Below are 14,450 nucleotides of genomic sequence, written 5' to 3' on the forward strand. Positions count from 1 at the left end.
AGGTATGAGGCAGACCAACAGACAGACACCACGTTTCACAGGTATGAGGCAGACCAACAGACAGACACCACGTTTCACAGGTATGAGGCAGACCTACACAGACAGACACCACGTTTCACAGGTATGAGGCAGACCTACAGACAGACACCACGTTTCACAGGTATGAGGCAGACCTAAAAACAGAGTCGTATGAGATGTGAGGCAGACCTACAGACAGAATCGTATGAGATGTGAGGCAGACCAACAGACAGAGTCGTATGAGATGTGAGGCAGACCAACAGACAGAGTCGTATGAGATGTGAGGCAGACCAACAGACAGAGTCGTATGAGATGTGAGGCAGACCTACAGACAGAGTCGTATGAGATGTGAGGCAGACCTACAGACAAGAGTCGTATGAGATGTGAGGCAGACCTACAGACAGAGTCGTATGAGATGTGAGGCAGACCTACAGACAGAATCGTATGAGATGTGAGGCAGGACAACAGACAGAGTCGTATGAGATGTGAGGCAGACCAACAGACAGAGTCGTATGAGATGTGAGGCAGACCAACAGACAGAGTCGTATGAGGTGTGAGGCAGACCTACAGACAGAGTCGTATGAGATGTGAGGCAGACCTACAGGACAGACTTACCCAATAGTTTCTTCCAGGACTTGATGAGTGACTTGGCCAGGGTCTGGACCTCTTCCTCTGAACTCTGCTTCCTCACAGCGTTCACTGACATACCGATCCTGGTGGACTAACAAACACATTGTGTATGAGCTTCATCATTACAGTTCCTCACAGCGTTCACAGATCCTGCTGGACTAACAAACACATTGTGTATGAGCTTCATCATTACAGTTCCTCACAGCGTTCACAGATCCTGGTGGACTAACAAACACATTGTGTATGAGCTTCATCATTACAGTTCCTCACAGCGTTCACAGATCCTGGTGGACTAACAAACACATTGTGTATGAGCTTCATCATTACAGTTCCTCACAGCGTTCACAGATCCTGGTGGACTAACAAACACATTGTGTATGAGCTTCATCATTACAGTTCCTCACAGCGTTCACAGATCCTGGTGGACTAACAAACACATTGTGTATGAGCTTCATCATTACAGTTCCTCACAGCATTCACAGATCCTGCTGGACTGACACCGGCATTGAGAAAATAGTAGACACTGATCATAGTAATAGAATATTATTTTCTTTAGACAGAGGCCTACAGCAAGAGGAGAACTTAGGTCTACCTGTAGAGTCTCCAGAGACATGTTAATGATCTTTAGCTCCCTCAGCAGATATATGGCACCGTCCTGTGAAGAAAGGAGACAGCTAAATATTGACACCTGTTGAATTGAATGGATACCGTCTACAATAATGTAAATCTATTTTTAGTGAGCAAGCAGTATGCATATTCCAACACAATATTAGGCTAGAAACTATGATTTCTTTAAATTATATCGTGCAGGCATATGGTGATAAGGGAAATAAAAACAATTTTTAAGGCGGGTGGGGCTTAATTTGGTCCGGTTAACGGTCAGCGGTAACAGCAGGTCATCCATGAGGCAGGACTGAATGTGTATGAATTTATGAGGTTTATCTCCAGGTAAAATATTCTGGTTTCGCCTCCAGGGGTTGACAGAAGAGGTAGTGGCCTGATAAAAAAATATCCAGGCTCAAGGTTAGCTTGTACACAGGGCAGCCTTTATGTGCCAGCCTTGGAGGGCCTGTCCCGCGCTACCGTACCTCCTTGGAGGACCTGTCCCGCTCTACCGTACCTCCTTGGAGGACCTGTCCTGCTCTACCGTACCTCCTTGGAGGGCCTGTCCCACTCTACCGTACCTCCTTGGAGGGCCTGTCCTGCTCTACCGTACCTCCTTGGAGGGCCTGTCCCGCTCTACCGTACCTCCTTGGAGGACCTGTCTCGCTCCAGCGTACCTCCTTGGAGGGTCTGTCCCGCGCTACCGTACCTCCTTGGAGGACCTGTCCCGCTCTACCGTACCTCCTTGGAGGACCTGTCCTGCTCTACCGTACCTCCTTGGAGGGCCTGTCCCGCTCTACGGTACCTCCTTGGAGGACCTGTCCCGCTCTACGGTACCTCCTTGGAGGGCCTGTCCCGCTCTACCGTACCTCCTTGGAGAACCTGTCTCGCTCCAGCGTACCTCCTTGGAGGGTCTGTCCCGCGCTACCGTACCTCCTTGGAGGACCTGTCCCGCTCTACCGTACCTCCTTGGAGGACCTGTCCTGCTCTACCGTACCTCCTTGGAGGGCCTGTCCCGCTCTACGGTACCTCCTTGGAGGGCCTGTCCTGCTCTACCGTACCTCCTTGGAGGACCTGTCTCGCTCCAGCGTACCTCCTTGGAGGGTCTGTCCCGCGCTACCGTACCTCCTTGGAGGACCTGTCCCGCGCTACCGTACCTCCTTGGAGGACCTGTCCCGCTCTACCGTACCTCCTTGGAGGACCTGTCCTGCTCTACCGTACCTCCTTGGAGGGCCTGTCCTGCTCTACCGTACCTCCTTGGAGGGCCTGTCCCACTCTACCGTACCTCCTTGGAGGGCCTGTCCTGCTCTACCGTACCTCCTTGGAGGGCCTGTCCCACTCTACCGTACCTCCTTGGAGGGCCTGTCCCGCTCTACCATACCACCTTAGATGGCCTGTCCCGCTCTACGGTACCTCCTTGGAGGGCCTGTCCTGCTCTACCGTACCTCCTTGGAGGGCCTGTCCTGCTCTACCGTACCTCCTTGGAGGGCCTGTCCCACTCTACCGTACCTCCTTGGAGGGCCTGTCCCGCTCTACCATACCTCCTTAGATGGCCTGTCCCGCTCTACGGTACCTCCTTGGAGGGCCTGTCCCACTCTACCGTACCTCCTTGGAGGGACTGTCCCACTCTACCGTACCTCCTTGGAGGGCCTGTCCTGCTCTACCGTACCTCCTTGGAGGGCCTGTCCTGCTCTACGGTACCTCCTTGGAGGGCCTGTCCCACTCTACCGTACCTCCTTGGAGGGACTGTCCCACTCTACCGTACCTCCTTGGAGGGCCTGTCTCGCTCTACCGTACCTCCTTAGATGGCCTGTCCTGCTCTACCGTACCTCCTTGGAGGGCCTGTCCCACTCTACCGTACCTCCTTGGAGGGCCTGTCCCACTCTACCGTACCTCCTTGGAGGGCCTGTCCCGCTCTACCGTACCTCCTTGGAGGGCCTGTCCTGCTCTACCGTACCTCCTTGGAGGAACTGTCCCGCTCTACCGTACCTCCTTGGAGGACCTGTCTCGCTCCAGCGTACCTCCTTGGAGGGTCTGTCCCGCGCTACCGTACCTCCTTGGAGGACCTGTCCCGCTCTACCGTACCTCCTTGGAGGACCTGTCCCGCTCTACCGTACCTCCTTGGAGGGCCTGTCCCGCTCTACGGTACCTCCTTGGAGGACCTGTCCCGCTCTACGGTACCTCCTTGGAGGGCCTGTCCCGCTCTACCGTACCTCCTTGGAGGACCTGTCTCGCTCCAGCGTACCTCCTTGGAGGGTCTGTCCCGCGCTACCGTACCTCCTTGGAGGACCTGTCCCGCTCTACCGTACCTCCTTGGAGGACCTGTCCTGCTCTACCGTACCTCCTTGGAGGGCCTGTCCTGCTCTACGGTACCTCCTTGGAGGGCCTGTCCTGCTCTACCGTACCTCCTTGGAGGACCTGTCTCGCTCCAGCGTACCTCCTTGGAGGGTCTGTCCCGCGCTACCGTACCTCCTTGGAGGACCTGTCCCGCTCTACCGTACCTCCTTGGAGGACCTGTCCCGCGCTACCGTACCTCCTTGGAGGACCTGTCCCGCTCTACCGTACCTCCTTGGAGGACCTGTCCTGCTCTACCGTACCTCCTTGGAGGGCCTGTCCTGCTCTACCGTACCTCCTTGGAGGGCCTGTCCCACTCTACCGTACCTCCTTGGAGGGCCTGTCCCGCTCTACTGTACCTCCTTAGATGGCCTGTCCTGCTCTACCGTACCTCCTTGGAGGGCCTGTCCCACTCTACCGTACCTCCTTGGAGGACCTGTCCCACTCTACCGTACCTCCTTGGAGGGCCTGTCCCGCTCTACCGTACCTCCTTGGAGGGCCTGTCCCGCTCTACGGTACCTCCTTGGAGGGCCTGTCCCACTCTACCGTACCTCCTTGGAGGGCCTGTCCCGCTCTACCGTACCTCCTTGGAGGGCCTGTCCCGCTCTACGGTACCTCCTTGGAGGGCCTGTCCCGCTCTACCGTACCTCCTTGGAGGGCCTGTCCCGCTCTACGGTACCTCCTTGGAGGGCCTGTCCTGCTCTACCGTACCTCCTTGGAGGGCCTGTCCTGCTCTACCGTACCTCCTTGGAGGGCCTGTCCCGCTCTACCGTACCTCCTTGGAGGGCCTGTCCCGCTCTACCGTACCTCCTTGGAGGGCCTGTCCTGCTCTACCGTACCTCCTTGGAGGGCCTGTCCCGCTCTACCGTACCTCCTTGGAGGGCCTGTCCCGCTCTACCGTACCTCCTTGGAGGGCCTGTCCCACTCTACCGTACCTCCTTGGAGGCCCTGTCCTGCTCTACCGTACCTCCTTGGAGGGCCTGTCCCGCTCTACCGTACCTCCTTGGAGGGCCTGTCCTGCTCTACCGTACCTCCTTGGAGGGCCTGTCCCGCTCTACCGTACCTCCTTGGAGGGCCTGTCCCGCTCTACCGTACCTCCTTGGAGGGCCTGTCCCACTCTACCGTACCTCCTTGGAGGGCCTGTCTTGCTCTACGGTACCTCCTTGCCCATCCAAATAAAATATTTACATTTATTTGACGGAGATGCGAAGCAGACAGAGAGATACATAAATCTCAGACAAAGCGAAACAGCTCCCCTCTGTCTTAGTATGTGTAGCCAGCCCATGAATCTGTATTACTCCGCCATTTTTAAAGTCGTGCCCCCCTCCGTCCTTGATGTTTTCTAAAACACGTCTATAAAGGCACGGTCATTGTTAGAATTTTAATATCACAAACAGTGTTATAGCCAGTTTTAGGAGAGAATGTCATTTTTTTATGGTTGCCCCCCCCCCCCCCCCCCCCCCTCCTCCCAACAGTAGGGCCAGCTCCCCCTCTCCTCCCAACAGTAGGGCCTGCTCCCATCCTCCTCCCAACAGTAGGGCCTGCTCCCCTCCTCCTCTCAACAGTAGGGCCTGCTCCCCTCCTCCTCTCAACAGTAGGGCCTGCTCCCCTCCTCCTCCCAACAGTAGGGCCTGCTCCCCTCCTCCTCTCAACAGTAGGGCCTGCTCCCATCCTCCTCCCAACAGTAGGGCCTGCTCCCCTCCTCCTCTCAACAGTAGGGCCTGCTCCCATCCTCCTCCCAACAGTAGAGCCTGCTCCCCTCCTCCTCTCAACAGTAGGGCCTGCTCCCCTCCTCCTCTCAACAGTAGGGCCTGCTCCCCTCCTCCTCTCAACAGTAGGGCCTGCTCCCCTCCTCCTCCCAACAGTAGGGCCTGCTCCCCTCCTCCTCTCAACAGTAGGGCCTGCTCCCATCCTCCTCTCAACAGTAGGGCCTGCTCCCTTCCTCCTCTCAACAGTAGGGCCTGCTCCCCTCCTCCTCTCAACAGTAGGGCCTGCTCCCCTCCTCCTCTCAACAGTAGGGCCTGCTCCCATCCTCCTCCCAACAGTAGGGCCTGCTCCCCTCCTCCACCCAACAGTAGGGCCTGCTCCCATCCTCCTCCCAACAGTAGGGCCTGCTCCCATCCTCCTCCCAACAGTAGGGCCTGCTCCCATCCTCCTCCCAACAGTAGGGCCTGCTCCCATCCTCCTCCCAACAGTAGGGCCTGCTCCCCCTCTCCTCCCAACAGTAGGGCCTGCTCCCATCCTCCTCCCAACAGTAGGGCCAGCTCCCCCTCTCCTCCCAACAGTAGGGCCTGCTCCCCTCCTCCTCCCAACAGTAGGGCCTGCTCCCCTCCTCCTCCCAACAGTAGGGCCTGCTCCCATCCTCCTCCCAACAGTAGGGCCTGCTCCCCTCCTCCTCTCAACAGTAGGGCCTGCTCCCATCCTCCTCCCAACAGTAGGGACTGCTCCCCTCCTCCTCCCAACAGTAGGGCCTGCTCCCATCCTCCTCCCAACAGTAGGGCCTGCTCCCCTCCTCCTCTCAACAGTAGGGCCTTCTCCCATCCTCCTCCCAACAGTAGGGACTGCTCCCCTCCTCCTCCCAACAGTAGGGCCTGCTCCCCTCCTCCTCCCAACAGTAGGGCCTGCTCCCCTCCTCCTCCCAACAGTAGGGCCTGCTCCCATCCTCCTCCCAACAGTAGGGCCTGCTCCCATCCTCCTCCCAACAGTAGGGCCTGCTCCCCTCCTCCACCCAACAGTAGGGCCTGCTCCCATCCTCCTCCCAACAGTAGGGCCTGCTCCCATCCTCCTCCCAACAGTAGGGCCTGCTCCCATCCTCCTCCCAACAGTAGGGCCTGCTCCCCTCCTCCACCCAACAGTAGGGCCTGCTCCCATCCTCCTCCCAACAGTAGGGCCTGCTCCCATCCTCCTCCCAACAGTAGGGCCTGCTCCCATCCTCCTCCCAACAGTAGGGCCAGCTCCCCCTCTCCTCCCAACAGTAGGGCCTGCTCCCATCCTCCTCCCAACAGTAGGGCCTGCTCCCCTCCTCCTCTCAACAGTAGGGCCTGCTCCCATCCTCCTCCCAACAGTAGGGCCAGCTCCCCCTCTCCTCCCAACAGTAGGGCCTGCTCCCATCCTCCTCCCAACAGTAGGGCCTGCTCCCCTCCTCCTCCCAACAGTAGGGCCTGCTCCCCTCCTCCTCCCAACAGTAGGGCCTGCTCCCATCCTCCTCCCAACAGTAGGGCCTGCTCCCATCCTCCTCCCAACAGTAGGGCCTGCTCCCATCCTCCTCCCAACAGTAGGGCCAGCTCCCCCTCTCCTCCCAACAGTAGGGCCTGCTCCCATCCTCCTCCCAACAGTAGGGCCTGCTCCCATCCTCCTCCCAACAGTAGGGACTGCTCCCCTCCTCCTCCCAACAGTAGGGCCTGCTCCCATCCTCCTCCCAACAGTAGGGCCTGCTCCCCTCCTCCTCTCAACAGTAGGGCCTGCTCCCATCCTCCTCCCAACAGTAGGGACTGCTCCCCTCCTCCTCCCAACAGTAGGGCCTGCTCCCCTCCTCCTCCCAACAGTAGGGCCTGCTCCCCTCCTCCTCCCAACAGTAGGGCCTGCTCCCATCCTCCTCCCAACAGTAGGGCCTGCTCCCCTCCTCCTCCCAACAGTAGGGCCTGCTCCCATTCTCCTCCCAACAGTAGGGCCTGCTCCCCTCCTCCTCTCAACAGTAGGGCCTGCTCCCCTCCTCCTCCCAACAGTAGGGCCTGCTCCCATCCTCCTCCCAACAGTAGGGCCTGCTCCCCTCCTCCTCCCAACAGTAGGGCCTGCTCCCATCCTCCTCCCAACAGTAGGGCCTGCTCCCATCCTCCTCCCAACAGTAGGGCCTGCTCCCCTCCTCCTCCCAACAGTAGGGCCTGCTCCCATCCTCCTCCCAACAGTAGGGCCTGCTCCCCTCCTCCACCCAACAGTAGGGCCTGCTCCCATCCTCCTCCCAACAGTAGGGCCTGCTCCCCTCCTCCTCCCAACAGTAGGGCCTGCTCCCATCCTCCTCCCAACAGTAGGGCCTGCTCCCATCCTCCTCCCAACAGTAGGGCCTGCTCCCCTCCTCCTCCCAACAGTAGGGCCTGCTCCCATCCTCCTCCCAAGAGTAGGGCCTGCTCCCCTCCTCCACCCAACAGTAGGGCCTGCTCCCATCCTCCTCCCAACAGTAGGGCCTGCTCCCCTCCTCCTCCCAACAGTAGGGCCTGCTCCCATCCTCCTCTCAACAGTAGGGCCAGCTCCCATCCTCCTCCCAACAGTAGGGCCTGCTCCCATCCTCCTCCCAACAGTAGGGCCTGCTCCCATCCTCCTCCCAACAGTAGGGCCTGCTCCCATCCTCCTCCCAACAGTAGGGCCAGCTCCCCCTCTCCTCCCAACAGTAGGGCCTGCTCCCATCCTCCTCCCAACAGTAGGGCCTGCTCCCATCCTCCTCCCAACAGTAGGGACTGCTCCCCTCCTCCTCCCAACAGTAGGGCCTGCTCCCATCCTCCTCCCAACAGTAGGGCCTGCTCCCCTCCTCCTCTCAACAGTAGGGCCTGCTCCCATCCTCCTCCCAACAGTAGGGACTGCTCCCCTCCTCCTCCCAACAGTAGGGCCTGCTCCCCTCCTCCTCCCAACAGTAGGGCCTGCTCCCCTCCTCCTCCCAACAGTAGGGCCTGCTCCCATCCTCCTCCCAACAGTAGGGCCTGCTCCCCTCCTCCTCCCAACAGTAGGGCCTGCTCCCATTCTCCTCCCAACAGTAGGGCCTGCTCCCCTCCTCCTCTCAACAGTAGGGCCTGCTCCCCTCCTCCTCCCAACAGTAGGGCCTACTCCCATCCTCCTCCCAACAGTAGGGCCTGCTCCCCTCCTCCTCCCAACAGTAGGGCCTGCTCCCATCCTCCTCCCAACAGTAGGGCCTGCTCCCATCCTCCTCCCAACAGTAGGGCCTGCTCCCCTCCTCCTCCCAACAGTAGGGCCTGCTCCCATCCTCCTCCCAACAGTAGGGCCTGCTCCCCTCCTCCACCCAACAGTAGGGCCTGCTCCCATCCTCCTCCCAACAGTAGGGCCTGCTCCCCTCCTCCTCCCAACAGTAGGGCCTGCTCCCATCCTCCTCCCAACAGTAGGGCCTGCTCCCATCCTCCTCCCAACAGTAGGGCCTGCTCCCCTCCTCCTCCCAACAGTAGGGCCTGCTCCCATCCTCCTCCCAAGAGTAGGGCCTGCTCCCCTCCTCCACCCAACAGTAGGGCCTGCTCCCATCCTCCTCCCAACAGTAGGGCCTGCTCCCCTCCTCCTCCCAACAGTAGGGCCTGCTCCCATCCTCCTCTCAACAGTAGGGCCAGCTCCCATCCTCCTCCCAACAGCAGGGCCTGCTCCCATCCTCCTCCCAACAGTAGGCCCTGTCAATAAGTCAATGTGCAGGAGTACGACGTAATAATTTGGCTTTATACACAGGGTACCAGTACCGAGTCGATGTGCATGGGTACGAGGTAATAACTTGGCTATAGGATAGACTCAGTACAGGATACCAGTACTGAGTCAACCTTTATTTAACTAGGCAAGTCAGTTAAGAACAAATTATTATTTACAATGACAGCCAGTGGGTTAACTGCCTTGTTCAGGGGCAGAACGACAGACCGACCTTGTCAACTCGGAGATTTGATCAGGCAACCTTTCGGTTACTGGCCCAACGCTCTAACCACTAGGCTACCTGCCGCCCCAATGTGCAGGAGTACGAGGTAACAACACTGAGTCAATGTGCAGGGGTACGAGGTAATAACATGGCTACATACAGGAAGTACCAGTACTGAGTTGATGCACAGGGGTAAGAGGTAATTGAGGTAGATATGTACATATAACTAGGATTAAGGCATTAGGATAGATAATATACAGTAGATAGTAGAGTTGATAACCAGCCCGTATAATTGCCTCGAAACTGAACCGGAACTAATTTTACGCATATAAACAAAATGAAATAAATGAAGGGAATGATGATGGGGGAGAACGGGTGAGTTGATGACCCAGAGGAAGCAAACAATGTATAATTATGTAATCACCAATTGTGAATGAAAAACATGGCGGGCCATTCTATTGTAATGAGCCATTGACATTATAATCTCTACATGGTATGTACCCTCTATCAGTCCACCAAATCCAAGTAGTTTTATAATATGGTGGTGCCCATGCCCCCCACCAAATGAAACCTTGAGACAGGAGAGAAGAACGGACTGCTTTGGGCCGATTATCAACACAAAATGTCATCACTGAGAGCGCAGGCTCAAATAAAAAAAACGAAATCAGCAACGCACCATCTTTTCGTTGTTTATGTGACATGCTCCAACCGATAACGGACTATTTTCTGACTGCGGTCATATCGACACGCTTATAAATGATGTTTAGGCTACTGATGTTTTTATCATTTGACTGGGCGTCTTGCTGACCGTGGGTCTTTGTGGTCGGTGCATTGTATTATGTGTCCTTATAGAAAGAAGCTGTTCCCGCGTTCCAACACATACGCTTTCTCTTACATAGTTGTAACTAAGGCACCCGGCGACTGTAATGTATTGAACACTTTCATGTTTTTACATATCATACAGTAAAATAAACGAATGAAAATGCTTGTGATATTTCAAATATGTATTCTAATCTTACCGAAGACCTTCAAACACAACCAAATTATATGTTTTTGCAATAGCATATATGAAATGCTATTAATTACACTATTAGCTTGCAACGGGCTCCTCTTCGTGTTAATCATTTGATTTGCTTGCACGCATAGGAGTTCCGTGAAATGGAAATAAAATGCCCATCCAACTGATTCGTTCTGGCCCGATCTATACCGACATCAAATGATCCCACTGATTAGCCTGCATAGCCATGATTGGACTTGCCTGCCTAACCAAACGCTACATCCATGGACTTTAGTTTCTTCTTGAAGTAGGCTATGTAGCGAACAATACAGCAACGAAATAATTCAGTTTGAGTCGTCAAAGCAACGATTGGGCCTGACTAATTATGAGAAGGCGAGAGGCCGGAGATGTGTGGTCGACCATTCATAAACAAATCACCCCGATAATTTAACACTGTTTCAATATCTATCCATTATGACAACCTACGCTGCAACACCGTAGCAATGTGCAACAATTCATTTTAATTTCAAATCGACCGAACAATCAGCTAGTTTTTTGAGTTCAGAATAACAAATAGCCAACACCTTTCAGTAGCTTTCCAGAATGTTCGATGGCTACAAAGGTGCATCACTCCAACACCACTATACTCCTGCACTGCCTCGCCTCTACCTGATTTCTGATGCTGGGGGCGTTGGTCCTGCGTCCACTGCCGCGCTAGATAGCAAACTCAACTTACCGTGTTTTTTTTGTGCACCATTTTGTCCAGCTTTTTAGCAATGCGTTCGACCTCGTGGTCTTTCGCCATTTTGCTTATATATATTTTTTTGTAGCTGCTCTTCTCTCCCGTTACGGATGAACCTCCATTTATGTTGAAAAAAAACCCTCTATCGTCTCTTTCCTTTCCCTCACAGTCCCCGACGCATCCACTTCTTTCCCCACAGCGCGCTGGTTCCTACGTCTGCTTCTTCTTCTTTGAGGTTTTATGGCAGACTACACCTATTGGTGTATTGCCGCGCCACCTACTGTACGGGGTATTGAAACAACAAATACATTAATGAATGATCCACTATTCATTTCGGGAAGAGGGGTTGGGGGCATTTAGGCTCAGCTGGCATACGATACGACCTACAGTCGTACGTACACTTGACAAATTACCAACTATTTTGCATGTATCGCACTGCATGGGTATCTCTCAAAAAACCCAAATACAAGTGTGTAGGGAATGGTTTGAGTGGGCGTCCTCACTCCACCCACCATTGCGGGTAAGTCAGTGCGCACCAACCACCTGATATAATTATTTGAATATATCCTTTGTTTTTACATCTAAAGCCAACACACTCTTAGGCGCCCTGCTTCGAAGATCCACACACACGCGACACGTTCCTAACCGATATCTTCTTGAAGCGCAGAGCACGCTCCTTCTGTTACATAGAAGGAGTTACATTTTTTTAAATGAGCCCACTTCTCTTTCCTCTCATCAACGCAGCCTTATTCAACTCATCCACAATTTTTAACAGAGACATCAATCAGATATCTCAGGTAACAACGACCCAAAAGGGTAAAGGAATAGAGAAAGTGAGAGAAACTACCATCTATATACCACTATTACACACCACCATCTATATACCACTATTACACACCACCATCTATATACCACTATTACACACCACCATCTATATACCACTATTACACACCACCATCTATATACCACTATTACACACCACCATCTATATACCACTATTACACACCACCATCTATATACCACTATTACACACCACCATCTATATACCACTATTACATACCACCATCTATATACCACTATTACATACCACCATCTATATACCACTATTACACACCACCATCTATATACCACTATTACACACCACCATCTATATACCACTATTACACACCACCATCTATATACCACTATTACATACCACCATCTATATACCACTATTACACACCACCATCTATATACCACTATTACACACCACCATCTATATACTACTATTACACACCACCAACTATATACCACTATTACACACCACCATCTATATACCACTATTACACACCACCAACTAACATCTATATACCACTATTACACACCACCATCTATATACCACTATTACATACCACCATCTATATACCACTATTACACACCACCATCTATATACCACTATTACACACCACCATCTATATACCACTATTACACACAACCATCTATATACCAATATTACACACCACCATCTATATACCACTATTACACACCACCATCTATATACCACTATTACATACCACCATCTATATACCACTATTACACACCACCATCTATATACCACTACTACATACCACCATCTATATACCACTATTACACACCACCATCTATATACCACTATTACATACCACCATCTATATACCACTATTACACACCACCATCTATATACCACTATTACACACCACCATCTATATACCACTATTACACACCACCATCTATATACCACTATTACACACCACCATCTATATACCACTATTACACACCACCATCTATATACCACTATTACACACCACCAATCTATATACCACTATTACACACCACCATCTATATACCACTATTACACACCACCATCTATATACCACTATTACACACCACCATCTATATACCACTATTACACACCACCATCTATATACCACTATTACACACCACCATCTATATACCACTATTACACACCACCAACTATATACCACTATTACACACCACCATCTATATACCACTATTACACACCACCATCTATATACCACTATTACACACCACCATCTATATACCACTATTACACACCACCATCTATATACCACTATTACACACAACCATCTATATACCAATATTACACACCACCATCTATATACCACCATCTATATACCACTATTACACACCACCATCTATATACCACTATTATACACCACCAACTAACATCTATATACCACTATTACATACCACCATCTATATACCACTATTACACACCACCATCCATTTACCACTATTACACACCACCATCTATATACCAATATTACACACCACCATCTATATACCACTATTACACACCACCAACTATATACCACTATTACACACCACCATCTATATACCACTATTACACACCACCATCTATATACCAATATTACACACCACCATCTATATACCACTATTACACACCACCATCTATATACCACTATTACACACAACCATCTATATACCACTATCACACACCACCAACTAACATCTATATACCACTATTACACACCACCATCTATATACCACTATTACACACCACCAACTAACATCTATATACCACTATTACACACCACCATCTATATACCACTATTACACACCACCAACTAACATCTATATACCACTATTACACACCACCACCTATATACCACTATTACACACCACCATCTATATACCACTATTACACACCACCATCTATATACCACAATTACACACCACCATCTATATACCACTATTACACACCACCATCTATATACCACTATTACACACCACCAACTAACATCTATATACCACTATTACAAACCACCACCTATATACCACTATTACACACCACCATCTATATACCACTATTACACACCACCATCTATATACCACTATTACACACCACCATCTATATACCACTATTACACACCACCATCTATATACCACTATTACACACAACCATCTATATACCACTATTACACACCACCAACTAACATCTATATACCACTATTACACACCACCATCTATATACCACTATTACACACAACCATCTATATACCACTATTACACACCACCAACTAACATCTATATACCACTATTACACACCACCATCTATATACCACTATTACACACCACCATCTATATACCACTATTACACACCACCATCTATATACCACTATTACACACCACCATCTATATACCACTATTACACACCACCATCTATATACCACTATTACACACCACCATCTATATACCACTATTACACACCACCATCTATATACCACTATTACACACCACCATCTATATACCACTATTACACACCACCATCTATATACCACTATTACATACCACCATCTATATACCACTATTACACACCACCATCTATATACCACTATTACACACCACCATCTATATACCACTATTACACACCACCATCTATATACCACTGGTACACACCACCAACTATATACCACTATTACACACCACCA

The 14,450-nt window shown here is 51.8% G+C and overlaps 1 protein-coding gene across 1 annotated transcript in view; it reads right to left on the reverse strand.

Annotated features, from left to right (window-relative positions):
• Positions 1-11,161, reverse strand: part of LOC120038571 (transcription elongation factor A protein 2-like) — a 41,243-nt gene extending 30,082 nt beyond the window's left edge. The window contains exons 1-3 of the mRNA XM_038984265.1: positions 10,933-11,161; positions 1,241-1,303; positions 634-739 (exon numbers count right to left, since the gene is read on the reverse strand). Of these exons, the coding sequence (XP_038840193.1) occupies positions 634-739; positions 1,241-1,303; positions 10,933-11,001 (238 nt within the window). The 5' untranslated portion in view covers positions 11,002-11,161. The remainder of the gene's footprint in view (positions 1-633; positions 740-1,240; positions 1,304-10,932) is intronic.
• Between the last annotated feature and the right edge of the window lie 3,289 nt (positions 11,162-14,450).

This window comes from Salvelinus namaycush, unplaced genomic scaffold (assembly GCF_016432855.1).
Source record: "Salvelinus namaycush isolate Seneca unplaced genomic scaffold, SaNama_1.0 Scaffold225, whole genome shotgun sequence".
In the NCBI taxonomy this organism is placed as follows: Eukaryota; Metazoa; Chordata; class Actinopteri; order Salmoniformes; family Salmonidae; genus Salvelinus; species Salvelinus namaycush.